This window comes from Megascapheus bottae, chromosome 16 (genome assembly GCF_031878675.1).
Source record: "Megascapheus bottae isolate mThoBot1 chromosome 16, mThoBot2.hap1, whole genome shotgun sequence".
NCBI classification, from domain to species: Eukaryota; Metazoa; Chordata; class Mammalia; order Rodentia; family Geomyidae; genus Megascapheus; species Megascapheus bottae.
Window position 1 is genome coordinate 44340549 of NC_143524.1, and position 27478 is coordinate 44368026.

The window sequence follows — 27478 nt, forward strand, 5'->3', positions numbered from 1 at the left end:
CCTTCCTTCCTTCCTTCCTTCCTTCCTTCCTTTCCTTCTGTCTTTTGCCAGTCCTGGGGCTTGAACTTAGGGCCTAGGCACAACCTTTGACACTTTTTGCTCAAGGCTAGTGCTCTGCCACTTGAGCCACAGTGCCACTTTCAGCTTTTTTCTGTGTAAGTGCTACTAAGGAATCTAACCCAGCATTTTGTGGATGCTAGGCAAGCACTCTACTACTAGGCTATGCTCCTGGCCTTGGCAGCTGTATTGTCAAAATAGCTGTAGCTGTTTTTTCTTTGATCAACTTAAAAAGGGGACTGTTAATTAAAGCCCATGTGTCCAGGAAGTTACCACACAGAAATTATAGTAAAAGTAGAACTTTCTTGTGTCCTGATACAAAGCTTCTTGAAGGACCGTGACTTTACAAGGGTGTGTGTGTGTGTGTGTGTGTGTGTGTGTGTGTGTGTGTGTGTGTGTGTGTGTGTTTGATACAGGTCTCTCTATATAACCCAGGATAACTTTGTTTGTTTATTTATTTATTGCCAGTCCTGGGCTTAAGCTCAGGGCCTGAGCACTGTCCTTGGACTTTCTCAAGGTTAGAGCTCTACCACTTGAGCCTCAGCACCACTTCTGGCTTTTTTCTATGTATGTGGTACCAAGGAATCGAACCCGGGTCTTCATGCATGCTAGGCAAGCACTTTAACCACTAGGCCAAACTCCCGGCCCAACCCAGGATAACTTTGAACTCAAGATCCTCTTTCCCCACTTTCTTGAGTGCCTTAATTATAAATGTGCATCACCACACCTGGCATTTTATCTTGTTCTTAGTGGCAGACACTTTTTGCCACTAAGATATGTTGTGATATGCATGACATATCAGACACATATACTTCTATACACTTACTTTCCTGCTTCTGCTAAGGTATAAGCATATGCTTAATCTGAGGCAATGGGAAACTGAGGAGGCTTCTGAGTAAACTTTCTTCCTTAATACAAGAGTACAGTTGAGGAACAACTTCCATTAGATGTGACTGTGTAAGTACGTGGAATTCAGAGCTAAAATAGCACTTATGAATAAACAATACAAAAGGCTAAGCTAAACCACTGATGATGGTGAAGGAGGGAGATAAAAGGCACACTGCTGATGAGAAAACTGGTCTTTCTGTGGATTTCTGGTTAATAAAAAAACAAGTGTCTTGGGCTGGGAGCATGTCCTAGTGGTAGAGTGTTTGCCTAGCATGCATGAAGCCCTGGGTTTGATTCCTCAGTACTACATACACAGAAAAAGCTGGAAGTGGTGCTGTGGCTCAAGTGGTAGAGCATTAGCCTTGAGAAAGCCCAAGTTCAGTGTGCAGGCCCTGGATTCAAGCTCCAGGACCATCAAAAAAAGTTGTCTTTATATTTAACAAATGCCTTTGTATTTCTTTGTAATTGTGACAATGAAACAGCTGATAGCCAGATGTTGGTGGCTCCTGCCTGCAATCCTAGCTACTCTAGAGGCTGAGATCTGAAGATCATGGTTCAAAGCCAGCCCAGGACAGAAAAGCTCAGGAGACCTTGTCTTCAATTGAGCACCAAAAAGCTGGAAGTGGAGCTGTGGTTCAAATGGTAGAGCACTGGCTTTGAGCAAATATAAAGTTTAGGGACAGTGTTCAGATCCTGAATTCAGGCCTCAGGACTAGCCCAAAAAAGAAATAGCTTGTCATTCTCATCTTTAAATCTTTCAAGCCCTGACCCAGTTCCTTGAGTTTTGGACATTCAATTCTGTACAAATTTATATACAATATGTATATTATATAGTATATAAAACATATATACAAGATACATTAAATAATGTATACACACATATATAGTAGTTATCAAACAGGAACTATCTCTTCCTATTTACTACTCCTGAAAAAAAGATTTATTGTTTTTGGAGAGGCAGGAAATCAATAGAAGAAAAACTGTGCAGGTAAAAAGATTGAAATTATATTGCTCATATTTGAGATAAATAATAGTTCTGGAAGGGATTAAATTTCTATCAAATGTGATGCCCTTCTAATCCGCTGTACAGGTTATTATAATCATTAACTAAAAATAATAGCATGTCAATGTGCAAAGCATAAAATGAAAAATGCACAGCAACTCAAGATAATCAAGTGAGCACAATAAATACAACATGGTTAAGTGTCTCATTTCAAAAGGAGAAGAATGAAGGGAGATATCTCATGTTTAATCCTGCTTTCTGTCTTGAGCATGCATGAAGCCCTAGGTTCAATTCCTAGCACCAAAAAATTACACAGAAACAAAAATAAAAAGCCTTGTTTTCCTTATACACTGACCTATAGTAATATACATTTGAGAAGTTATTCAGTTGACATAGAGAAGAGGGTAGAAGTTCTTTTATGGAATGGTCCTTCCTGTAATTACAGCCAATTTGCAGCTAAGTCAGAAGATATTTTAGCTACAGATTGATCTACGGAATCTATTTTTGATCATTCCATTTTGTTCTGTTCATATGAATCATGATCCCTGTTATGAATAATATGATTTCTCAGAGCCTGATAAGTGGAGAGTTACTTCTAGGCTTTGAAATTGCAGTGGAGAAAGAAGCTGTTTCTTGTTATGTCAGTCCCAAATGTGTAATGCCTGACACATTGCTGGAGCTCTCTCCCTAAACTCTCGACTTAAAAATCATAAAGTCTCCTCTGAGATGTACAGCAGAGTGAATCACTCCACCTGCTTCTAAAAGGTAATCACTCTGAGAAAAAAGAACATTTGTTTCTGTTGCTGTTTATATAAAGAACATGCATCTTAGGGTAAGAAAATGTGACCAATACTGCTTGCATTGAGATACCAACAGATTGTTCAAATCATAACTGGTGTAATAAATCAAGAGGCACTGGGTACCAGTGGCTCACTCCTGTAATCCTGTCTACTCAGGAAGCTGAGATCTGAGGGATGCTGTCGAAGCCAGCCTGGGCAGGAAAGTCCAAGAGACTCTTATCTCCAATTAACCACCAGAAAACCAGGAGAAGTGCTGTTGCACTAAGTGATAGAGCACTAGTCTTGAGCAAAACAACTCAGAGACAGTGCGTAGACCCTGAGTTCAAGCCCCATGACTGACTAAAAAAAAATCAAGAAAGATTGGACATAAAAGTGAAGCTACCTGGGAGATAGAGAAGATAGGCAGATCTCAATTCAATGTCGAATTTAGCAATAAACAAGTCAATTGTGGTCACATGCCTGCAGTCCCATACATTTGAGAATCTCCGATAGGAGAATCACAGCACAAATAAGAGACTAACTGAAAAATAGACCTTGATTTCAGTGTTTAATACTACCAAGAAAAAGTTCTCTGTCTTGTGGTGAACTATCTTTCTTCAGGTGTCATTTTATTTTGTATAAAAATCAAAGACATTATAGTCAAAGATCATCTGATGAACTAATGAACTGTAATATCATAGTGAGAACTTGAACAAACATCCAGTTTTTTTTTCTTAACATTTAACACAGTCTTTATTCAAGAGTTATTTCTTGTTAAAAAAAAAATTCCAAGGGGCTGGGAGTTTGGCTGGAAGTGGTGCCATTGCCCCAAGTGGTGGAGCTCTAGTCTTGAGAAAGTCCAAGGACAGGACAGTGCTTAGACCCTGAGTTCAAGCCCCAAGACTGGCAAAAAAAAAAAAAAAAAAAAGCCAAGATATCTCACCTTTAAGACTTCTTAAGGTCAATACTTCTTTTAGAAATTAAATGCACTATGAACATCCCATTTTTGGAGGATAAATTATATTTCATTTCCTTCAAACTGTCCAAAAGAAGAATAGGAACATAACAGTGCAAACCTATGCTTGGATATCTCTAACTCAGAGGTACGATATTTTCTTTATCTCTCTCATGTTTGTTTTTTGTTTTTTGGGGTTTTTTTGTCAGTCCTGGGCTTAAGCTCAGGGCCTGAGCACTGTCCTTGGATTTTTCTCAAGGCTAGAGCTCTACCACTTGAGCCTCAGCACCACTTCTGGCTTTTTCTAAGTATGTGGTGCCAAGGAATCGAACCTGGGTCTTTGTGCATACTAGGCAAGCACTCTACTACTAGGCCAAACTCCCGGCCTCTATCTTTCTCATGTTTTTCTAGGCAGTCCTCTGCCTCACACTTGTTAGGTATGCACTTTCCTACTCGAGCCATACCTCCAGCTCAGAACTATAATTTTTTATTTTTTTTTCTTTTTTTTTTTTTGCCAGTCCTGGGCTTGAGCTCAGGGCCTGAGCACTGTCCTTGGACTTTCTCAAGGCTAGTGCTCTACCACTTGAGCCTCAGCACCACTTCCGGCTTTTTTCTATGTATGTGGTACCGAGGAATTGAACCCGGGTCTTCATGCATGCTAGGCAAGCACTTTAACCACTAGGCCAAACTCCCGGCCCCTAATTTTTTATTTTTTGTGCTGGCCCTGAGGCCTGAACTCAGGACCTGAGTGCTATTCCTAAGCTTTTTACTTTTTCCTTTCTTTTTTTTCACATCAAGGCTACTGCTTTTGCCGATTGTGCCACAGCTTCATTTCTGACTTTTTGATGGTTAATTGGAGATAATATTCTTACATTCCTGCTGGGCTGCCTTTGAATTGCAATCCTTAGATCTCAGCCTCTGAAGTAGAATTACAAGCAAAAGCCACTGATGCCCAGTTAACTTTTTTTTTTTTTTTTTCCGTGTATGTGGTACTGAGGAATCTAATCCAGGGCTTCGTTCATGCTAGACAAGCACTCTACCCCTAGACCAGACTCCTGGCCCCACTAATTTACTTTTTGAGAAAGAATCTTGCTATGCTGCCATAATGTTTTTAGGTTAATAAACAAAATTGAACAGTGGTAAATGACTACACAACACATAGAAAGTACTTCTTTAGGGGAAAGGAATGTTAAGCAGAACCCAGGATGGGGACAAGTACACAACAATTGTATCAAAGATGATATAAACAACAGTTAGAGGACCAGGGTGAGGTTCAGCTAGAAGATGGGATTGATTGATAACCAAATATCTCTCACAGCGTCCTCCATAGCACTGACAGCCAGTGCTATTTTTGTTTTTTATGGGCCATGGGGCTTTAACTCAGCCTAGGGGCTGTCCCTGAGCTCTTCAGCTCAAGCCTACCACCCCACCCTTGGGCCAAGCCCCACTTCCCATTTTCTAGGGATTAGGTGGAGTTAAGTCTCAGATCCCTTTTGTGCCTGAGCTGGCTTTGAACCTTGATCCTCAGATCTCAGCCTCCTGAGTAGCTAGGGTTACAGGTGTGTGCCACCACGAGCACCAGGCTAGCCAGTGCTATTTTTGAGACTGTTATTGGTGATATGTCTGTCAGCCTATCTACTCAAGAGGCTAAGATTTGAGGATTGAAGTTCAAAGGCAGCTGAGGCAGAAAAATTCATGAGACTCATATCCAGTTAACCACCCAAAGCCAGAAGTGAAGCTTGATAGGGTGCTATTCTTGAGCAAAAAAAGCCCAGGGGCTGCACCCAGGCCTTGAGTTTAAGCTTCAGTATTGGCACAGAGCCAAAACAAAACAAAAAAATAGGAGGAAAAAAATAGCAAAAATGGGGCTGAAGATATGGGCCAAGTGAAAAATTGTCACTACCCTGGTCCTGAGTTCAAACCCCAGAAAAAAAGAAGAAAAGTGAAAGGAAGGAAGGAGGGAAGGAGTGAAGGAAGGACACTCTAAGAACATTATGGAAAATTCTCAAAATCAATATATTTAAAGAGGGCAAAAAAATAAATATTATATTGACTTCATTTTATAGAATTATACAAGAGGTAAACTAATGCAGGATGGCAGAAAATTGGTCAATAGTTTCCTGGGGATCGAGAAAGAGGAGATAAGTTGCCAACGGGCAACAAAACAAAACACTGGGTGTGGTGCAAATGTTCTTCAACTCAACATTGTGGTAGTATTTTCAAGAAAGTATATGACAATCCTGATCAAATGTCATCTTTCAAATAAGCTCAGCTTATTTGATTTCAATTGTACCTTAATAATGCTGTGGAAACAAGAACAGATTCTGGGGAAGTCTTTTGCTTTACAAGGAAGATTCAATTTTTCTTTTAGTATGTATCAATGGTGTGTGTGTGTGTGTGTGAGTCTTGGGCCTCAGACTGAAGGGCCTACGTGCCATCCTTGAATGTTTTGCTCAAGGTTACCGCCTTACCACTTGAGTCTCAGTTCCACTTCCAGTTTTTTTTTTGTTTTTTGTTTGTTTATTTGTTTTGGTAGTTAATTGGAGAGTCCCATGGACTTTCTTGCCAGGTCTAGCATTGAACTATAATCCCCAGATCTTAACCTTCTGAGTAGCTAGGATTACAGGCATAAGCCATCAGTGCTTGGCTTCAATTTTTTTTTTTTTTTTTTGCCAGTCTTGGGCTTGAGTTCAGGACTTGAGCATTGTCCTTGGACTTTCTCAAGGCTTAGAGCTCTACCACTTGAGCCTCAGCATCAATTCTGGCTTTTTTCTATGTATGTGGTACCGAATAATCGAACTCAGGCCTTCGTGCATGCACTCTACCACTAGGCCAAACTCCTGGCCCCTGAATGATTTTTTTTTTTAAGTATTGGTTTAACATTGGTTTTTAAATGTCTTATCCAAGCTGTCAATAATTCCCAGTAACCTTGAACCTCAATTTCCTCATCTTTAAACTAAGATGGGCTGCATGACTTTAGACTTGGCAATGGCTTATTAAATATGACACCAAGAGCACAGGCAACTAAAAAGATAAGCTGAATTTCATTAAAATTAAAAACTTCTGTGCAATACAGGATGCCATCAAGAATGTGAAAAGACAACCTACATAAGTGTAGTACTGGTGGCTCACATGGCCTTAGCTACTCAGGATATTCAGATCTGAGGATCAAAGTTTGAAGCCAGCCCCAGTAGAAGAGAATCTTTTCAGTGGTATTGTTGTTGTTGTTGTCAATTATGGGGCTTTGATTCAGGGTCTAGTGGCTTAACATGAGCTTTTTATTAAGGCCAGCATTCTACCACTTTGGTCCACAGCTCCATTTCTGGTTTTTAGATGGTTAATTGTATAAGAATCTCATGGACTTTCATGCCCTGGCTAGCTTTAAACCTTGATCCTCAGAGCTCAGCCTCCTGAATAGCTAGGACTGCAGGCCTGAGCTATCAACTTCTAGCTCGAGCAGTAGAGCAACAGCTTGAACAAAAAAGCCAAGTGAGAGCACAGGCCCTAAGATCAAGCCCCAAACTGGTGTGTGCGTGCGTGGGTATGTGTGTGCACGCGTGCGTGTGTGCACACACACACACTGAGTGGGAGAAATATTTGCTAATCATATATTTGGTACAGAACTAATACATAGAACATAAAGAGAAAATTCATGCAACTCAACAACCAGAATCTAATGGAAAGATTATGCAGGAATTAGCCTTTAATGAGTATAGATTCTTTTTGCATTAATGGAAAAAAATGGAAATAGCTAATACTGTAGTTTTCATGACACTGTGATCATACCTAATATGGCTGCATAAAATGAAGTTTTGTGTTACCTTTATTTTGCCACAATTAAATAACAACAACAGGGCTGGGAATGTGGCCTAGTGGTAAAGTGCTTGTCTAGCATGCACCAAGTCCTGGGTTCGATTTTTTGGTATCATATATATAGAAAGAAAAAAGCCAGAAGTGGTGCTGTGGGTCAAGTGGTAGAGCACTAGCACTGAAAAAGCCCACCTGTGAGTTCAAGCCCTGGGATTGGCAAAAACAAACAACAAAAACAAGGGACTTAGGAACTTTTAGTTAAGTAGTATAGCTGTGACCTAAAACACATTTACGTATGTGTTGCTGTTCATAATTTTTCATAGATTTTTAAAGCTAGTTTGTCCTGAACAGTAAGTTAAACATCCCATCTCTAAGAAGCTCTGATTTTGAGTAATTTTAAGACCCTGTTGGCGGGCACTAGGACCTTGGCAAGGTTCGCGATGACATCATCTGTAGGACACTGAGACCCACCCCCCCCCCAAAAAAAAAAAAGAAAAATCGTATTGAAGACAGTGGTGTGGACAAACGCACGTCTCACAAACACCCAGTTCCCACTTGATGATTATTTTGGTGGCACACCACCTATTTGATTTCCCAGTACAGGGACGAAGGTGCAACACCGGCAGCCGGGGAGAGGCAGTCACCGCAGCGACACAGAACCGCCCCACCCTGCTCTGCGGAGCCACACACAGCATGGCTACCGCAGTCTAAGTGGAGGAAGAGCGCGCCTCCCCCCACACCCGCGGGCCCCGAGAAACAAATGAGCCTCAGCGGGCCAATGGGAAGAGGCAAGGGGCGGGGCCTCAGATGGTGGGAGGGGCTTGTCCCGGCAGCCCTGGAAGGGCGGGCTGTGGCTGCCACGTTATCTTCTGCTTGTGCAGCTGGATTTTGACCTGGGTAGTGCCACCGTCAGAGCTTCCGGGATGAACTTCGGCTGAGCTGATGGACTGCCACTGTTCAGTGCTTGTCCCTCTCCTTCAAAGCCAGTCCCAGACAAAGCCCTGTTGACCTCTCCCTATCTTTTGAGATGAGTCATCTCTGTCCCAACTCCCAAATAAACGGGTAGCACCAGGTGTGGCTTGCAGGAATGAACTTAAACTATATATATTTAGGGAAAAAAAACACATACATATTATAGAAAACGGAGAGGTGATTAAAAGTATGCTGGAAATAAAAAACGATTACATTACCAACTGGAAACACCTTCAATTAACCCTCGATATCCTTTTATATATATTTATGTGTTTATTCATTTATCTACTTAATTTTGGTTGGGATTGGGTTTTGAACTGAGGACCTTGTACTTCTAGGCAAGCTCTTTACTCGACACAATGAAACAAACTATTAGATATTGTTGGCTGCGTCTATTTTTCTCATTATAGTTGTATAGGATGAGGTATTTTGTGGATAAGTGTGTCATAATTTTTATATTTCCTAGTTGAGCAGAGCTGGGAATGTAGCTCAGTGGTAGAGAGCTTGACCAAGATCTTATGTTTTGCTAATTAAGCACTTGAACACCAAATTACTGCCAGGAAAGCAGACGGAAGGTGAAGCAAGTAGGAGGGTCAGCTAGAAACTGACTCTTCTACAACTACGTCATTCTTTTTTCAGGTTCCACAAGAATTACAAGATTTTAGAGATTTTAGGGCTTTTTGACCTTAGAATCCCATAGTAGTACAGTCTAGAGAAACTGAGTCAACATCTTGGAATGATAAAGACATCTGAAGTGAGAGGAAACTTTCACCAAAGTAGGAGTGTCTGATAAGCAGAGCCTTCCCAAAAGCTGAGTCCTGGGCCGAAGTTTGGCCTAGTGGTAGAGTGCTTGCCTAGCATGCATGCAGACCAGGGTTCAATTCCTCGGTACCACATACACAGAAAAAAAAAAAAAAAAAACGGAAGTAGTGCTGAGGCTCAAGTGGTAGAGCTTTAGCCTCGAGAAAGTCCAAGGACAGTGCTCAAGCCATGGCAAAACAACAACAACAAAAACCCAACCTCCCCCCCCCCCCCAGTCCTTTAATTCTTTACCCTGATTAACAGTACTCATCCTTCAAGGGAGAGGAGGAAGGTAGAGAAAGAAAGGAACTTGGGTACATCAGGGAATGGGAATGCTCTGTCATTATTCAGCCCATGGTTTGTGTGTGTGTGGGGGGTGGGGGTTGGTGCTAGTCCTGGGGCTTGAACTTCGGGGAGATAAGAATCCCATGGACTTTTCTGCCTAGGCTGGCTTCAGACATAATCCTCAGATATCTGCTAGGGTTACAGGTGTAAGTCACTGGCACCTGACGAGCCCATATATTTTTTTGACAGAATGTCACTATACACTTCAGGCTAGCTTTGAACTCAAGATCCTCCTGCCTCAGCCTCCTGAATGCTGGGACTTATACAATGACACTCAGCTGTGTAGAAACAGAGGGCTATATTTATACGACAAATCAGGTTATACAGTCAACCATATAAGAGAATCCTTCATGAAGCCAGTCACTAGTTCTTATGCCAAAATAGCATTATTAACTCAAAGTTATTTGTTTTACTCTGTAGAGCTTACTTTTTTTTTGGGGGGGGGATGTAAAGACAAGTTATTTCAAGCGGAGGGTGGAGGATTAGAGGTCATTTCATGCTAAGAACATATGCACACTGAAGGACTGTATTTTATTTATTTATATACTTACTTACTTACTTACTTACTTATTTATTTTCCAGTCCTAGGGCTTGAACTCATGGCCTGGGCACTGTCCCTGAGCTTCTTTTACTCAAGGCTAGCACTCTACCACTTGAACCACAGCACTACTTCTGGCTTCTTCTGTTTATAGTACTGAGGAATTGAACTCAGGGCTTCATGCAAGGTAGGCAAGCACTCTGCCACTAAGTAACATTTCCAGCCCTATCAGCCCAATTTTAGATAAAGCTGTTATTTACAATAACAGTGGTTCTGAATTCAAGAAAGGGTTAGGGACCATGAGAAAAAATTGGAGTTCTAGCTTCTTTGTAGCTGGACCAAAAGAACAATCTATTCACTTAGACTATGTCTCTATTTCCTCCTTAGTGAAATGGAAATAATAAGAGAATTGTTCTGTTACTAGGTAACTATCTGTATATAACAGAATAATGAAATCTAAAGTAATTAGAGATAAAAGGGCCTTAATTTTTCTTTTTTGCCAGTCTGGGGCTTGAACTCAGAGCCTGGTCACTGTCCTTGAGTTTTCTTAAGGCTAGTTCTCTACCACTTTGAACCACAGCACCACTTCCAGCTTTTTCTGTGTATGTGGAACTGAGGAATTGAACCCAGGCAAGCATTCTACCACTAAGCCACACTCCTGGCCCAAGGCCCTTATTGTTTTTTAAATTTCTTTCTTTCTTTCTTTCTTTCTTTATTTATTTTTGTGGGTCATGGGGCTTGAACTCTGGGCCTACGTGCTGTCCCTGACCTCTTCAGCCTAAGACTACTGCCCTACCCCTTAAGCCACAGCCTCACTTCCCCTTTATTATTATTTTTTAAATAACTGGATAAAACAGGACATTAGCCAGGTGCCAATGGCTCAGCTACTCAGAAGGTTGAGATCTGAGGATTGAATTTTGAAGCCAGCTGGGCAGGAAAGTCCACAAGATTCTTATCTCCAATTAAGCCCTGAAAAAGACAGAGGGGAGCTGTAACTCAAGAGTAGTGTGCTAACCTTGAGCATAAAGCTCAGTTACAGTACACATGCTCTGAAGTCAAGCCCAGCGCCCCCCACCTTCAACACAAAAAATTAAAGGACTTGTCCAGGTATAAGTGGAGAGTAGGAGTTTGGAATGAAGCTCCATCACAACCTTCACTTGTTCTCAGAACTATGAGTTTGTCAGCTATATTTATACATCTGGCTACTGAGAACTGGACAGGAGTGACTTGTTCCTGATCATAAATAGTGGAACTAAAATTTGGAGCCAGATTTCTTGAATCATAGCATGGTGGTCTCACTGTGTGTGTGTGTGTGTGTGTGTGTGTGTGTGTGTGTGTGTGTGTGTGTGCGTGTGTGTGTGTGTAATAGAAGATTAAAATTATAAGGAATAAAAGTATAAGTACACCAAAGGATAAAGGGGGGAAGAACATGAGTAGTTAACTCACAAAGGAAATACAATTGGAGAAAAAGCATTTAACTGTATAACAATACTGGAGGCTAAGGTGTATCAACTAGAACAAGAGGTTTGGACTTCAAGAAAAATTCTTGTTTGAGTTGCATTCTGTGAGTGGTTATCTGCACTTTCTCTGTTTCTTCTCATGGGCTCTTGTGGCCTCACTACCCACTTGAGCTTACCACTTGCCGTCTCTTTCAACATTCTTTAGCCCTCTCTCCAGTATTAGGTTATCACTGAACAGCCCACCCCTACAGAAGCAGAAAATTGCTCTTAAAGTAGAGGCTGGGGCAGCAGCACCATCTCTTTCTAGTGTTTCCTGGGTAGCCAGTCCTCTTCTACCATAAGCTTTTATGTATATATTTTTTTCAAGTATGTTTTACTTTGTACCAGAAAAAATAGGAGCAGAAAAGCACCTACTGAAACTAAAATAGTTTCTAGTTTGAAGTAGCTTAATTTATATGTTTTCACTTGAACTATAAATTAAAAGTGTTTCAGTACCACTGGGAAACATTTTTTATTATAGGTGACCATAGACATTATTTTAAAAGAACTTTAACCTGAGATCAAACATAGTCTTCTTCTGAAGGATTTCCCTTTGTTCTTTTGTTCCCCATGGCTTTCTCTGATGTGGCTGTACTGAAAGCTAGAATAGGGTTTTTATAGTTTAAAAGAAAGCTAGTTTATAAAAATAAATCTAGAAAGGCCAAGTACCTCCAAGTTTTTTTTTTTCTTTTTCTTTTACTGCTGGGGTTAAAACCCAAGGCCTTGCCATGCTGAGCAAGTGGTCTACCACTGAGCTTCATCTCCTCTACATTTTTTTCATTTTTCTGCTGTGCATGGGTGTGTGACTGAAGATCTAAAATCCATAGTTAAATATAAGAGCTTTTTCTCCCAAGGCTCTACCATTTGAGCCACACCACTTCCTAGAAGCTTTTTCCTTCCTTCCTTCCTTCCTTCCTTCCTTCCTTCCTTCCTTCCTTCCTTCCTTTCTTTTGCCAGTCCTAGGGCTTGAACTCAGGGCCTGGGCATTGTCTTTGTGCACCATCACTTGAGACACAGCGCCACTCCCGGCTTTTTCTGAGTATGTGGTACCAAGGAATTGAACCCAGGGCTTCATGCATGCTAGGCAAGCACTCTCTTTAGCCTAACATTTAATTACCACTATGTTCTGCCTTTCTAATATCTTTTCTTTTTCTTTTTTTGCCAGTCCTGGGGTTTGAACTTAGGGCCTGGGCTCCAGCCTTGGGTTTTCTCAAGGCTAGCATGCTACCACTTGAACCACAGCACCACTTCTGGCCTTTTCTGTGTATGTGGTACCAAAGAATCAAACCCAGGACTTTATGCATGCTAGGCAAGAACTCTACCACTAGGCCACACTCTCAGCCCCTCTATCATCTTTTCTCAATTATTCTCTCTATGATTTACATTTTAGGCAAGCTTGAAAATTCTAAAATCATTACATTCTCTTTTTTAAAAACAGCATGGACAGAGACAAGATTAGATCTGTGGCCTTATTCTCCATTTCTGTTTCTACTATGCCACCTGTGAAGATGCAGAAATAAAATGCAATGCAGTGATGGCTTACATATAGGAGAAAGAGGAGAAAGAGAAGAAAGAAAGGCAGTATTCAATCAGTTCACCAGATGAATGTTTCTGTGAGCTAGGTCCTGGACTATTTATTGTAGCCACAAAGATGATTAAGATATCTTCTAGTCCTTGGAAATTCTTAGTCTATACATGGACTCAAGGATTCCTGTTTGATAAATTTATTCAAGCATCTAGTAGTGTTTGGAAATCTGATTTTTAACACCCATTTTAGAGCTGATTGACCCTTTGTGAACCTTCCTGATACTTAATTTCCTCATAATAACTGAGAATAGCTACCTTTTATTGAGTTGTCTTAATGTACAAGTCATTATGTTTTGTGCATCAGTTAACCGTGTACTTCTCCTTTCCCTCCTCCCTCTTTTTGTGCCTGGACTGGGGCTTAAACTCAGGGGTCCAAGATAATTTGGTTTTCTTACTCATGGCTAGTGCTCTATTACATGAACCATGCTTACAGCTTTGCTTTTTCCTAGATATTCTAGAGATGGCAATTTCTCAGACTTTTCATTGCAGGCTGGCTTTGGATCACAAGCCTCCAGATTTCAGTCTTGCTACTTAGGTAATGGCTGTGGCTTAAAGTGGTAGAGCACTAGGGCTGGGAGTTTGGCCTAGTCGTAGAGTGCTTGCTTAACATGCATAAAGACCCGGTTCAATTCCTTGGTACTACATACATAGAAAAAAGCCAAAAGTGGTGCTGTGGCTTCAGTAGTAGAGTTCTGGCCTTGAGAAAGCCCAAAGACAGTGCTCAGGCCCTGAGCTCAAGGCCAAGGACTGGCCAAATAAAAGTGGTTTATCACTAGCCTTGAGCAAAAACAAGCTCAGGGACAGCACCCAGGTCCTGAGTTTAAGCCCCATAACTGACAAAAAAAAAAAAAAGAAAGAAAGAAAAAGAAAAAGAAAAAAGTAACCATCATAGTCGGTGCCTTGTACTTAGCTACTTAGAAGGTTGAGAACTGAAAATTATGGTTCAAAGTTAGCCTAGGCAGACAAACTGGAGAGATTTTTATTCCCAATTAACCACTAAAAAAGCTGGAAGTGGAGTTGTAGCTCAAGTAGTAGTGTGCCAGCCTAGAGCAGATATGTTAAGGACCAATGCCCAGGTCCTGCGTTGAAGTCCTAGTAACAGCACATAAGTTTAAACAAAACAAAACAAAACAAAAACTATCACAGTATCATAGTAGTTCTACCCCAGAAAGGAGAAGAGATGCCTTCAGGGAGAAATGCATTTACCTACATAGCTCTTGGTGGCTCTGGAACTGGAGTGATAGGATAGAATGATCCATAACAACAGTACTGGGTTGGGATGATTCCTATGAAGGAATCAGAAAGATGAGAATTGGTGACTGGCAGAGAGAGGAAGTTTAATCAAATGCAGCTGTATCAGGAAGAACAATAATAACAGAAAAAGCAACAATAATTTCACTTGATGATGACATTATATGCTATGGACTTTCTTTTCAACATTATATGTGTATATTTCTGTCACTTAAAAGTTCTCATTGCTTTATAATTGCTTGCTACAATTAGTACATCACCCACTAATTTCTATGTGTTATTGAAAGGCAAACACTGTGTAATATTAATTTATGTGTTCCTAGGACTCTATCAAAATACTGGCAAAGGAGAGTGCTAAGAATATGTTTTACTGGATGTACAGTAAATAAATGAACATGTATAGTGATGTAAAAAAGGGTGTATCAGGGGCCGGGAGTTTGGCCTAGTGGTAGAGTGCTTGCCTAGCATGCAAGAAGACTCAGGTTCAATTCCTTGGTACCATATACATAGAAAAAAGCCAGAAGTGGTGCTGAGGCTCAAGTGGTAGACTCTAGCCTTGAGAAAGTCCAAGGACAGTGCTCAGGCCCTGAGCTCAAGCCCAGGACTGGCAAAAAAAAAAAAAAAAAAAAAGAGTGTATCATTGGGAAAACCAATTGTACATATCAGACAAATTGAAACTTAACTCAATTGACTAACTTCAAACATGTCCCTTAAGACAATATCCTTAACTGTAAAACTGGTATCTCCTCAGCAGGCTTCCTGAGAAAAATGTGAGCTATGAGCACACACTGAACGGTAATGGCCACTCAAATAAAGGTGGCTAAAAACCAGACACGGGTAGCTCATGCCTGAAACCTATCCAAGGAGGCTAAGATCTGAGGATCAAGGTTCAAGCCAGCCCAGGCAGGAATATCCCTGAGTATGTTTTTTCCTTCTGTCAGTGAAGGCTAGAGCTCTACCACTTGAGCCACTGCACCACTTCTGGCTTTTATTGTATATGTGGTTCCAAGGAATCGAACCCAGGGCTTCGTGTATGCTAGGCAAGCACTCCACCACTAGGCCAAACTCCCGGCCTTCCCATAGACTTTTCTCTCCAATTAACGAGTAAAAAAGCTGATAGTGGAGCTATAGCTCAAGTACTACAGTGTCAACTTTCAGCAAAAAAAAAGCTAAGGGACACCGCCCAGGTCGAGTTTAAGCCCCAACACACATACGTAAATATATGAATAATAAATAAAGTTATTCTCAATTATTAGATAATTGAACTTCAGGAGAGTTCATGTGGGGCAATTCTGAGATCGTGGTGACAGGTCATCATGTCCTGTTATAGAAGCTCTATAAAGAACTGCGATAGAATCCGAGTTCCTAAAGGAACTCATAGTATGGGAAGTTACTGTAACAAATACGTTTAGTAGGTGAGCTACGATTGTGTGCAGAGCCCTGGAGATTACTTATGCCAGAAGAAAGGGGACCACTGAACCATGGAGGAATAGCATTTCTACTTATTGAGTCTCGAGAGTTGCCGGAACCAAGGCGCTGCCGGAGTTGAGCGAGAGTCGGCCGGGTTTTGTTCACGGACCTCAGCCAGGCTGTTCCGTCACCGTTTTCAGACGTCCAGGGGGCGGGACTTCGGTTCGTGGAGTGGCCGCTGCAGCCAAGAATGAGCCGAACTCTGGGAAAGGTAACGTAGGTTCCACGCACGCAGGACGCGGTGCAGGCAGTGGGAGAGACGAGCAGGCGGGGGCCCGCACGCAGACTTCCGGGCCTGAGACGCCTGGGAGAGTAGGACCTTACCGGCAGGCCTCGCGGCGCTTGCGGTCCAAACGGCTGCGGAACCTCCGCCGTCCGCGCCGCCTCGCGCCGCCTCGCGCCACGCCCCTTCCGCTTGCCCTCCCTGCGGCTCGGCCCCTGGGAGGTGCGGGCCGCCTCGTGGGCATCGCGTCACCACGATAGGGACCCCATAAATTGTCTGACCTTGGATCGGTCATTGCATTTGTTTTTGTCTCTAATGAACTTTTTTTTTTTCCCTTGCTGAGAAGGTGTTGACATACTGAACTGGTTGAGACCTTGTTTAAGTGGCTGTGCAGTGGATGAGCTACTTGTTGGAGAGAGGTAGTGGGGGTGGGAGAGATAATGAGGCTTGAATTCAGGGTCTGATGAGCTTCGCTTCTATTAAGCCACGCTCTCAGTTCATAGCTCGAGTGTGTGTGTGTGTGTGTCGATGGTGGGGCTTGAACTTTGGGCCTGGTCATTGTCCCTGAGCTCTTCTTCAGCTCAAGACTACCACCTTACCCCTTGAGCCACAGCACCACTTTGGGTGATTAATTGGAGATAAAGAGTCTCAGGGTCTTTAGTGCCCGAGCTGGTTTTGTACCGTGATCCTCAGATCTCAGCCTCCTGAGTAGCTAGGATTACAGGCGTGAGCCACTGGTGCCTCGCAGCTCGAAGTTCTTAGATACATACCTTGGCTTTGCTCCTTTCCTTAATATATTTTAGTTGAGCTCTTTCAAGTACATTATCCTGTATAATTTCTATGTCCAGTGTAAATTAGAGATAGCTTCAGCATATGAAAGAAAACGTGCCATTTGTCTCTTTGAAGCAATTGATGTTTTAACAATTCATATTAAAGTGGTATTTTTTACAGTAGTTGCAATAGTGTAGAGGTACTATCTGTAATATCTGAGTCTGGTTGATTATTGTTGCTCTGGGGTCTGTCTGTGTATCTTGGGGGCACCCCTTGAAGATCTCTAGATTTATGTTTTACTTTATGAACATATTTGTTAACACCAGCTGATTTGTAAGAATTTGTCAAGATCTGATGCAAGGATAATAGAAAATCAGGTTTCCAAATTCTATTGTTATAGATGGTCACTACTCTCCTAGTGGTGAATACTCTCCTTTTCTATTTGCTGAAAGGGAAGAATCATTTTTGAAAAATACACATCTATCTGTCTATCTGTCCATCTGCTTATCTGTGTATCTTCCTGGTGATTGAACTTGAGTTGCTGGGCAAATATTCTACATAGCTTGAGCCATGCCACCAACTATTTTGCTTTGATTGTTATTAAGTAAGATCTGTCTTTTTGCCCAGTTAACCACCAGTAAACCAGAAATGGAGCTGTGGCTCAAAGTGGTAGAATGCTAGCTTTGAACAAAAGAATTCAGAGACAATGCCCAGGCCCTGAGTTCAAGCCACATAAACAACAACAAAAAGGAATAATGACATGCTATAATCAAATGCACTGATATTATTTGCTTGCACAATTTTTTTTTCTTTTTTCTTCTTTTTTTTTTGTGTGTTGGGCTTGAACTCAGGGTCTCAAGCCCACTTGGCTTTTTCACTTCTGGAACACTATCACTTGAGTCATAACGCCAGTTTAGCTTTTGTGTTGGTTAATTGGAGATAGTCTCTTGGACTTTTTTGCCTGGGCTGGCTTTAGATCTCAGTCCTCCAGGTCTTACCATCCTGAATAGCCAGCATTTCAGACATGAGTCCCTGGCGGCCAGCTTATATTATTTCTTTTGATCTTCACAGTATTATGAAATAATCACAGCAGACACGGCAATAGAGGAAACTCAAGTCTGACTGATTATAAATATAATGTGCTATGGACTCATGTAAGGACAAGTTGATAGTCAACATAAATGTATTCAGAAATTTTACAACCAAAGAGAAAACTAGACATAAAAGCAAGTTTTGAAAAGACCTGGAAGCAGTAATCATTGCCTTCAAATACTCAAGGGATATACATACATGCATACATATACATATATATATATACATATATATATATAGAGAGAGAGAGAGAGAGAAAGAGAGAGAGAGAGTATCAAACTTATTCTGTGTCAGACCAAAGTTGTGTATTAGTGGCTCATACTAGTTATTCTAGTTACTTAGAAGGCTGAGATCTGAGAATGGTGGTTTGAGGACAGCCCAGTCTTGTGAGACTCCTATCTCCAATTAACCATCAAAAAGCTGGAAGTGGGACTGTGGCTCAAGTGCTAGACTACTAAACTTGAGCAAAAAAGCTCCTCAGGGACAACATCCAAACCCTAAGTTCAAGCTCTGGGACTGGCATAGAAAAAAAGAAAAAGTTGTGAACTAGGTTTAAACTATGGGAAATTATAGAGAGATTGGTTTGGGTGTTCTATGTGTGTGAGTCAGATAATTAGAGGTAACTGCAAATGTTTCAGTTCTGGGTCAGGAAGCCATTAAAAAGCTGATGGATCATGATGGACAGAGTTGCTAGCCTTGTGTGTGAGATAATGGTGGGTACTGACAGGCTGGTGAGAAAAACTTGGATCTTCTGAGATTTTTTTTTTTTTTTGCATTAAATTTTTTTTTTTTTTTTTTTGAGATGAGCTCCTGGGATCAAGTGGATCATTTTGCCACAGACTCTTGAGTAGTACAGTCATGACATTTGGCTCAATTAGAAGCTTCTGTTGGATAAACCTAACAGAAGGGACTGATCCTTTCAAGCATGTCTAAGATGAAAGTTACTTCCATTTGAAGACTTAGAATGTAGATCAAGACGTAGTTCAGCCCAGGGAAAAATAAGAGCTTTCGTGCAATAGCAAAACTTTATAACATCAGTTTATGATATAGAAAATATCCTCAATTGTGAGATCAGCTACAATGCAACCACTAATCAACTCTTTGCCAGTCCTGGGGCTTTCAGGGCCTGGGCACTGTCCTTGGGCACTTTTTGCTCAAGACTAATGCTCTGTCACTTGAGCCACTGCTCCTCTTCCGGCTTTTTCTGTGTATGTGGTACCAAGGAATTAAACCCAGGGGTCATGCATGCTAGATGAGCACTCTACCACTGTGCCACACCCCCGACCTCAACTCTTTGCATTAGACCACTGGGTTTATTAATTCACTTTTCTCTTATTTTGATAAGAGAAATACTTGCTAGAGAAATACTTTACCACTGGCCATGCCTCTAGCCTTTAATTTGCCTTTTTGAGCTTTGGTTTTCCGTAAATGAGGGTGGAAATATCCTACTTCAGAGACTATTGTGAGGAGACGAAATTTAGTATATGACAGGTCTTCAACAAATGATAGGATGATGATGATGGTAATGGTAATGATTTGTGCATGTGTGTGTATGTGTGTGCACACTCAAACTGGGGTTGAACTCTTGAACTCAGGTCCTAGATACCTTCCCTTAGCTTTTTTTTTTTTTTTTTTCAGTCATGGATTTGAACTCTGGGCCTTGGTGCTGTCCGTAAGCTCTTCAGTTCAAGGCTAATGCTCTACCACTTGAGCCACAACACCACTTCTGGTTTTCTGGTGGTTAATTGGAGATAGGAGTCTCAGGGATGTTAGTACCTGGCTGGCTTTGAATCACGATCCTCAGATCTCAGCCTTCTGAGTAGCTAGGATTACAGGCATGAGCTAAGGGCACCCAGATTTCCCTTAGCTTTTTTTTTTTTTTTTTTTGCCAGTCCTGGGCTTGAGCTCAGGGCCTGAGCACTGTCCTTGGGCTTTCTCAAGGCTAGAGCTCTACCACTAGAGCCTCAGCACCACTTCCGGCTTTTTTCTATGTATGTGGTACCGAGGAATCGAACCCGGGTCCTCATGCATGCTAGGCAAGCACCTTAACCACTAGGCCAAACTCCCGGCCCCTTAGCTTTTTTTTTACTCTACTACTTGACCATGGTTCCATTTCTCTCTCTCTCTCTCTCTCTCTCTCTCTCTCTCTCTCTCTCTCTCTCTCTCTCTCTCTCTCTCTCCTTTCTCTCTCTCACTGGTTAATTGCAGAAGAGTCTCATAAATTTGCCTGCTTGTGCTGGGGATCCGCCTCTCTCTCTCTCTCTCTCTCTCTCTGGTTAATTGCAGATAGAATCTCATAAACTTGCCTGCTTGTGCTGGTGAGTCTGTCTGTCTCTCTGTCTCTGTCTCTCTCTTTCACTGATTAATTGCAGATAGAGTCTCATAAACTTGCCTGCTGGTTACTTGCAGATAAAGTCTTATAGACTTGCCTGTTTGTGCTGGTGATATTCAAATCTCAGCCTCCTGAGTATAGGATTATACTCTGATTATAGTCTGAGCCATCAGGACTGAGCTAAATGATAGGATTATTGACACTATTATTAGTAGCACATAAATTTTACTAGTATAAGTTGATACCACTGTTTTTAGAGGTACTGTGGCAGAGTGGAAAACATGGGTTTTGGGTTCAAGCATACCTAGTGCCTCTTACCAGCTCTAACTTTTGGCAATTTATGTAAACCTCCACTTTTCCCTCCACATGATAGAAGCAATTATCTTTATGCCTGTATTGGAGGTTGTTATTACAGTACAGGAGGGATTGAACCTGAGGCCTCATGTTTGCTAGGTCAGCACTCTACTACTTGAGTTAGGCCCTAGCACTTTTATTTTTTATTTTGTTTTGAGATAAGGTCTGATTAACTTTACCTAGGGTAGCTTTGAACTTGTGATCCTCCTGTATCCACTTCTTGAGTAGCTGAGATTATAGGTATATACTACCTTTCTTGGCTAAGATTAAATAGTAGATAAGTATTTAGCTCAAATAATATATTCAGCTTGGCACTTGTGGTGGCTCATGCTTGTATTCCTAGCTTCTCAGGAGGCTGAGATATGAGGATTGTGGTTTGAAGCCGGCCTGGACAGAAAAGTCCGCATGAGACTTATCTCCAATTAACCACTCAAAAGCTGGAAGTGGCACTGTGGCTCAAAGTGATAGAATACTAGCCTTAGCAAAAGAGCTCAGGGACAATGCTCAGGCTCCAAGGTTTTTTTTTGTTGTTGTTATGACTGACAAAAAAAAAAGTATATTCAATAGGTGGCATTTAAAAATAATATTGGGGGCTGGGAGTTTGGCCTAGTGGTAGAGTGCCTGTCTAGCATGCACGAAGACCCGAGTTCAATTCCTCAGTGCCACATACATAGAAAAAGCCAGAAATGGTGTGGTGGCTCAGGGTAGAACTAGCCTTGAGGAAAGCCCAAGGACAGTGCTCAGGCCCTGAGCTCAAGCCCAGGACTGGCCAAAAAAAAAAAAAATTTCATTTGGGGCCGGGAGTTTGGCCTACTGGTTAAAGTGCTTGCCTAGCATGCACGAAGACCCTGGTTCGATTCCTTAGTACCACATATATAGAAAAAGCCGGAAGTGGTGCTGAGGCTCAAGTGGTAGAGTTCTAGCCTTGAGAAAGTCCAAGGCCAGTGCTCAGGCCCTGAGCTCAAGCCCAGGACTGGCAGAAAAAAAAAATAATATTGATGTGCAAGTATACCATTAATATTCGTAAACAGCTCTCATTTGTTTGTATAAGGCCCGAAATTCGTGCATTCATGATCTACCCTGGGCTCTGTTGTTTGAAGGTATTCCTCCCACTATAGATATTGCTCTATAACTTTGTGTTTTTTTGGATCTATACATTCCCTTCTTAGTTCCTGGCTATAGAGTTCACAGGACAAGTATTTTTGTGATGACTGCAGCAGCTGTGTCCTCATTCATTCATTCATTTAGTAGCATTACTGCACTCCTCTTCCACTTGCAGAGCCCAAGCTGTTCATCTGCTGACTGGGGGAAGGGGCTATTTGTGGATTCAGTCTCAAAATAGATTACTTTTGTCCTGATAAATAATGCCGAGCATTGCAGGGGAGAGGAAGCACATTTCCCAGAGCCAAAAAGAAGAGTTCACACCATGATCTGAATGTCTTCCAGAGAGTTGTCAAGTATTTAAGCCTAGCTTTTAGATAATTAAATCTTTAGCTATTGTTGAGACTTAGAATCTGAACAATTAAAATGAGGAGAAAGCAGTTTCATCTAGATTTCTCTTCCCATTCAAAGCATCTTCTATATGAAGTGACCTATTTAAAAATATATTCTCTTCATTCCGGTTTCTATTCTATTTGGCATGGATAGTAGATATTGGGCCCGAAGCAACCTTTGAGTCATCTGCTGTAACTTTGAAGCCTGAGTTTTCCAGAGGCTCTTAGTTCCCTAGTCTTTTATTCTGGTAGTATTAGGATAAGCATGTTGCACAAATACTTTTGTTGTTGTTGTTGTTTCATTTTATTTTTGTTTTCTTTTTTGGTGCTGTATGAAGGCTTGAACTCAGGGTCTCATGCTCTCTCTTGGCTTTTTCCACTTGAAACTGGTGCTCTATGACTTGAGTCAGACTCCACTTCCAGCTTTTTGCTAGTTTTAATTGGAGGTAAGAGTCTCTTGGACTTTTCCACCCAGGCTGGCCTTGAACTTTAAATCTTCACATCTCAACCTCCTGAGAAGTTAGGATTATAGGCATGAACCATTAGTAGCACCTGGTCATGAAGTTTTTTAATATGTGACTTAATGTTGCTTTAAAAAATTATCTATATACTTTAGCCTTTCTTTTGTCTATTCATATGCTTCCTGATCTTTATAGCTTTATATTCCTTGAGAGACTTCCTACATTTAATCTTTTTCCCCTTGATTTCCTAGGTACTTTATGTGAGAGAAAACATAGAATAGTGAAGAAATTTTGGACTTTATTTTTTATTTATTTTCTTTTTTTGCCAGTCTTGGGCTTGAGCTCAGGGCCTGAGCACTGTCCTTGGACTTTCTCAAGACTAGAGCTTTACCACTTGAGCCTCAGCACCACTTCTGGCTTTTTTCTATGTATGTGGTACCGAGGAATCGAACCCAGGTCTTCATGCATGCTAGGCAAGCACTTTAACCACTAGGCCAAACTCCCGGCCCCGAAATTTTGGACTTTAGAACAGAGAAAGCCCTCATTGTAGGCTCGGTTTGAACAGATCACTTAATCTCAGTTTTCTCTATTGTACCTTGGAGATAATAATTACATGTAAGGACAATTACTATTACTTACATACATGATATATATTCAACAAAGTAGATATGAGTGGTTAGGTCAGAATTGATTATTATTGGGCCGGGAGTTTGGCCTAGGGGTAGAGTGCTTGCCTACCATGCACAAAGACCCGGGTTCGATTCCTTGGTACCACGTACATAGCAAAAAGCCAGAAGTGGTGCTGAGGCTCAAGTGGTAGAGTGCTAGCCTTGAGAAAGTCCAAGGACAGTGCTCAGGCCCTGAGCCCAAGACCAGGACTGGAAAAAAAAAAAAAGAATTGATTATTATTCATTAATTTCTTTCTAATCATTTATTTGCCAAAGCAAAGCATAATTGAATGTGCACAGTCTTGAAGATGAGTAGGAATTGAACCTGAGTCTTCTTGCATGCTAGGCAAGCACTCTACCACTAGGCCAAACTCCCTGCCCAGGAGTAGGATTTCTTAATTTAGCATTGGTGTGCTTGAGTGATACTGAGTTTTGATGACCTGAGGTAGTGTGCATACTCTTTTTCTTTTTTTTTTTTGCGTGTCCTGGGGCTTGAACTCAGGGCCCGGGCACTGTCTTTGAGCTTCCTCAAGGCTAGCATTCTACCACTTCCAGCTTTTTCTGGGTTTGTGATACCGAGAATTGAACCCAGGGTTTTGTGCATGCTAGGTGAGCACTCCACCACTAGGCCACACTCCCAGCCATGTGCATACTCTGTGTGTGACTGTGTCTATAAGCATTTGTTTTTTGTTCATTGTTCATTGTTCTGAGCAGATCCTTAACAATGTCTGTCATACTGCAAAAGCTGAGAACTTTGGGTAATCTCCATTTGGATCTCCTAGCCACATCATCTAATGCCTGTGATATTGCTTAGCTCTTTAATATAAGTGTATAATTTCATCACCACCAAAATACACCTCAGACTAGAAAGGTAAACTATTCATATCTTCCTGGTACCTTTTCCATATAGGTTGAGGGTTTTTTTTTTTTTTTTAAATGAGCCATGGGGCTTGAACTCAGCCTTGGTGCTATTCCTGAGCTCTTCAGCTCAAGGCTACCACCCTAGCCCAGGGCCTGGGCACTGTTACTGAGCTCTTCTGCTCAAGGATACCCTTGGGTCAAGCCCCATTTCCTGTTTTCTGGAGGTTAATTGGAGATAAGAGTCTCAGGTCCTATTTTGCCTGGGCTGGCTTTGAACCTTGATTCTCAGATCTCAGCCTCCTGAATAGCTAAGATTACAGGCATGAGCCACTGGTGCACAGCGCCTGGCCACTGAAATATTTCTATGTCATTACATGTCATGTTCTTGGCAAGCACTTTATAGTCACTGAAAAAAAAAGGAAAACAAAATTACTTCATTTCCACAGTGCTCATACTGACAGACACAGCAAATGCACCCAGTTACAGATAACCCAGAGTGTCCTGGCTAAATTCCAGGGTTTTTTCTATAGTTTTTATTTAATGTTCCCTTTCTGTTCCAGGATCCCACCCAGGATATTGCATTATGTTGTCATTATGTTTCCTCAGGCTGTTCTGGACTGTGATAGTTTCTCAGATTTTCCATGTATTTGCATAAGATGCTTTTCACGTATACACATTGAAGGAACTAAAATTGCTATCCATAGTGAGCAAGATTTTCTGTTGATGTTAAGGGATCTTATGGACACTTTATTTTCCCCCTTAAATGCCTGTCCTGGGGATTGAACTCTGTTCCTGAGTTTTTTGGCTCAAGGCTGTCGCGCTACTGCTTGGGCCCCTGTTCTACTTCTGGCATTTTCCTAGTTAGTTGGAGATAAGAGTCTCATGGACTTTTCTTCTCAGGCTGGCTTTGAATGTCAGCCTCCTGAATGCCAGACTTATAGGCATGAGCCACTGGCACCCAGCTTAGACAGACATTTAGTGTTTCTTATCTGGTTTATAAAAGCACTTCGTGTATGTCAAATACTTCCTTAGTTAGGCTATACCCCTGATCTTTCCAGGAGGTGCTTAAAGGGCAGGCTGTAATTGAAAAATGGAAGCAGTCGTAAAGGAAATGCAAATCAAAACAACTCTGAAATTCCATCTCACCCCAGTTAGATTCACCAATATCATAAATTTGAACATCAACAATTGTTGGCAGGGATGTGGGGAAAAAGGAACCCCATAGTACTGTTGATAGGAATGTAAACTGGTACAACTACTCTGGACAGCAGTTTGGAATTTACTCAATAAACTTAGCAAAGATCTTTCCTGTGACCCAGCCACACCACTCAGAACAGCACAAACCAGGATACCATAAAGACACTTGCACATCCATGTTCATTGCTGCACTATTCACAATAGCCAAGCTATGAAAACAGCCCAGATGCCCTACAATAGATGAATGGATTAAAAAAAAATGTTCCTGTAAACAATGGAAATTTATCCAGCCATTAGAAAGAATAATATGTCATTTGCAGGAAAATGGATGGACCTAGAACAAATTAAGTGAAGTAAGCCAAGCTCAGAGAGACAAATGGCTCATATATTTTCTCTAATATGCAGAAACTATGTCTAAAATATGCTAGGACATAATAAATTATACAGGACTCTAGGCATTCACACACGGTGAGACCAAAGGAAGATGCTCTTAAGGGAGAAACACAAAAGACCCAAAGCTTATCTGTCTCAGACCATATAATATTTATTGAAACGAACTCTAGAAAATGGAAAGAAGAGGGCTTTTCTTTGTTGTTTTTGTTTTATTTTCTTTTTGTCTTAACAGTTTTGGGGAGTGCAAGGGGGGCACAGAAATGAAGGGACAAAGAGTGAAAAATCAGGCAGTGGTATTCACTAGAATCTATGTTGAAAATGGACTATACAGCTTGTCCATGAGGATGGGAGGGGAAAACTGGGAGAGAGTGAGTGAGAGGGGTGAAATTCTTGAAAAAGAAATGTACTCATTACCTGATTTATGAAATTAACTCCTTTGTAAATCATCTTTATAATAACAATAAAAAAAGAAAATGGGAGCAGAGGCTGCCACTGAAGTTGCCTGCTGTCATTATTAATATATGCTACTATATTGTATAGTATTGTATGCTCTTCTTATACCTTCTTTGCTAGATGAGAGTCTTTACTAGGGTGAGAATACTAGGGTACTGGGGGTTGTATAGTTTGGGTTATCATCCTCTTTGAAGAGAGGTGTTTGGAAGTCTATGAAAGTTATTATTCTAATATGACTTTTGTTGTAGGTGCTGAGCCTAGGGAACAATACTGTTTCTAAACAAGTCTTTTCCCTCTTAAGGTAAGGATATTGGTAAGGAATGTAGTTAATTGTAACATTCACAATTCCTACAACGTTTTCTTTCTTCATCTGCACTTGTATGTCTGGACACTAAGCATTTCAAGCTTTAATTCTCTGTCATCTTGTTCTTCCCTCATTCTCAGTAAAAGGCAGTTTCACTTAGCTACTCAAAAATGCCAAAAATCCTTGGTATTATCTTTTTTTTTTTTTGTGGGTCAGGGGGCTTGAACTTGGCCTGGGTGCTTTCCCTGAGCTCTTCAGCTCAAGGCTACCATCGTACCCTAAAGCCAAGCCCCACTTCCCTTTTCTTAAAGTTAATTGGAGATAAGAGTCTCAGATCCTTTTGTGCCCAGGCTGGCTTTGCACCTTGATCCTCAGATCTCAGCCTCCTGAGTAGCTAGGATTACAGGTGTGAGCCACCACCAGCTTGGCATTATTCTTGACATTGTTATTTCTCTCATTCTACATTGTTCTTTAACAAAACCTGTTTTCACTTTTGAAATATCTACAAAATCAAGCAGTTTCTTCTTGGCCCCATATTGGGGGTCTTAGACTCCTGGTCCTTGTGCTCTCACTTGGCCTTTTTGCCTATAGTTGGCGTCCTACCACTTGAGCTGTATCTCCAGTTTGGTAATTTTTTTTTTTTTTTGGCCATTCCTGGCCTTGAGCTCAGGGCCTGAGCACTGTCCTTGGATTTTCTCAAGGCTAGAGCTCTACCACTTGAGCCACAACATCACTTCCAGCTTTTCCCATGTATGTGGTACCGAGAAATCAAACCCGGGTCTTCGTGCATGCCAAGCAAGCACTCTACCACTAAGCCAAACTCCCGGCCACATAGTAGGCTCTTAATAATGTTTATAGAAATAAGGAGATATCCAGCATTGATATATCCTTAGTGAGGAACATACATGTTTTGGTACTTTG

General features: G+C 41.3%; 1 protein-coding gene across 1 annotated transcript in view; it reads left to right on the top strand.

The window, feature by feature from the left end:
* Positions 1-16065: 16065 nt before the first annotated feature.
* Positions 16066-27478, top strand: part of Mrpl48 (mitochondrial ribosomal protein L48) — a 35433-nt gene continuing 24020 nt past the window's right edge. Inside the window, exons 1-2 of the mRNA XM_090348397.1 lie at positions 16066-16166; positions 26502-26554. Of these exons, the coding sequence (XP_090204523.1) occupies positions 16146-16166; positions 26502-26554 (74 nt within the window). The 5' untranslated portion in view covers positions 16066-16145. The remainder of the gene's footprint in view (positions 16167-26501; positions 26555-27478) is intronic.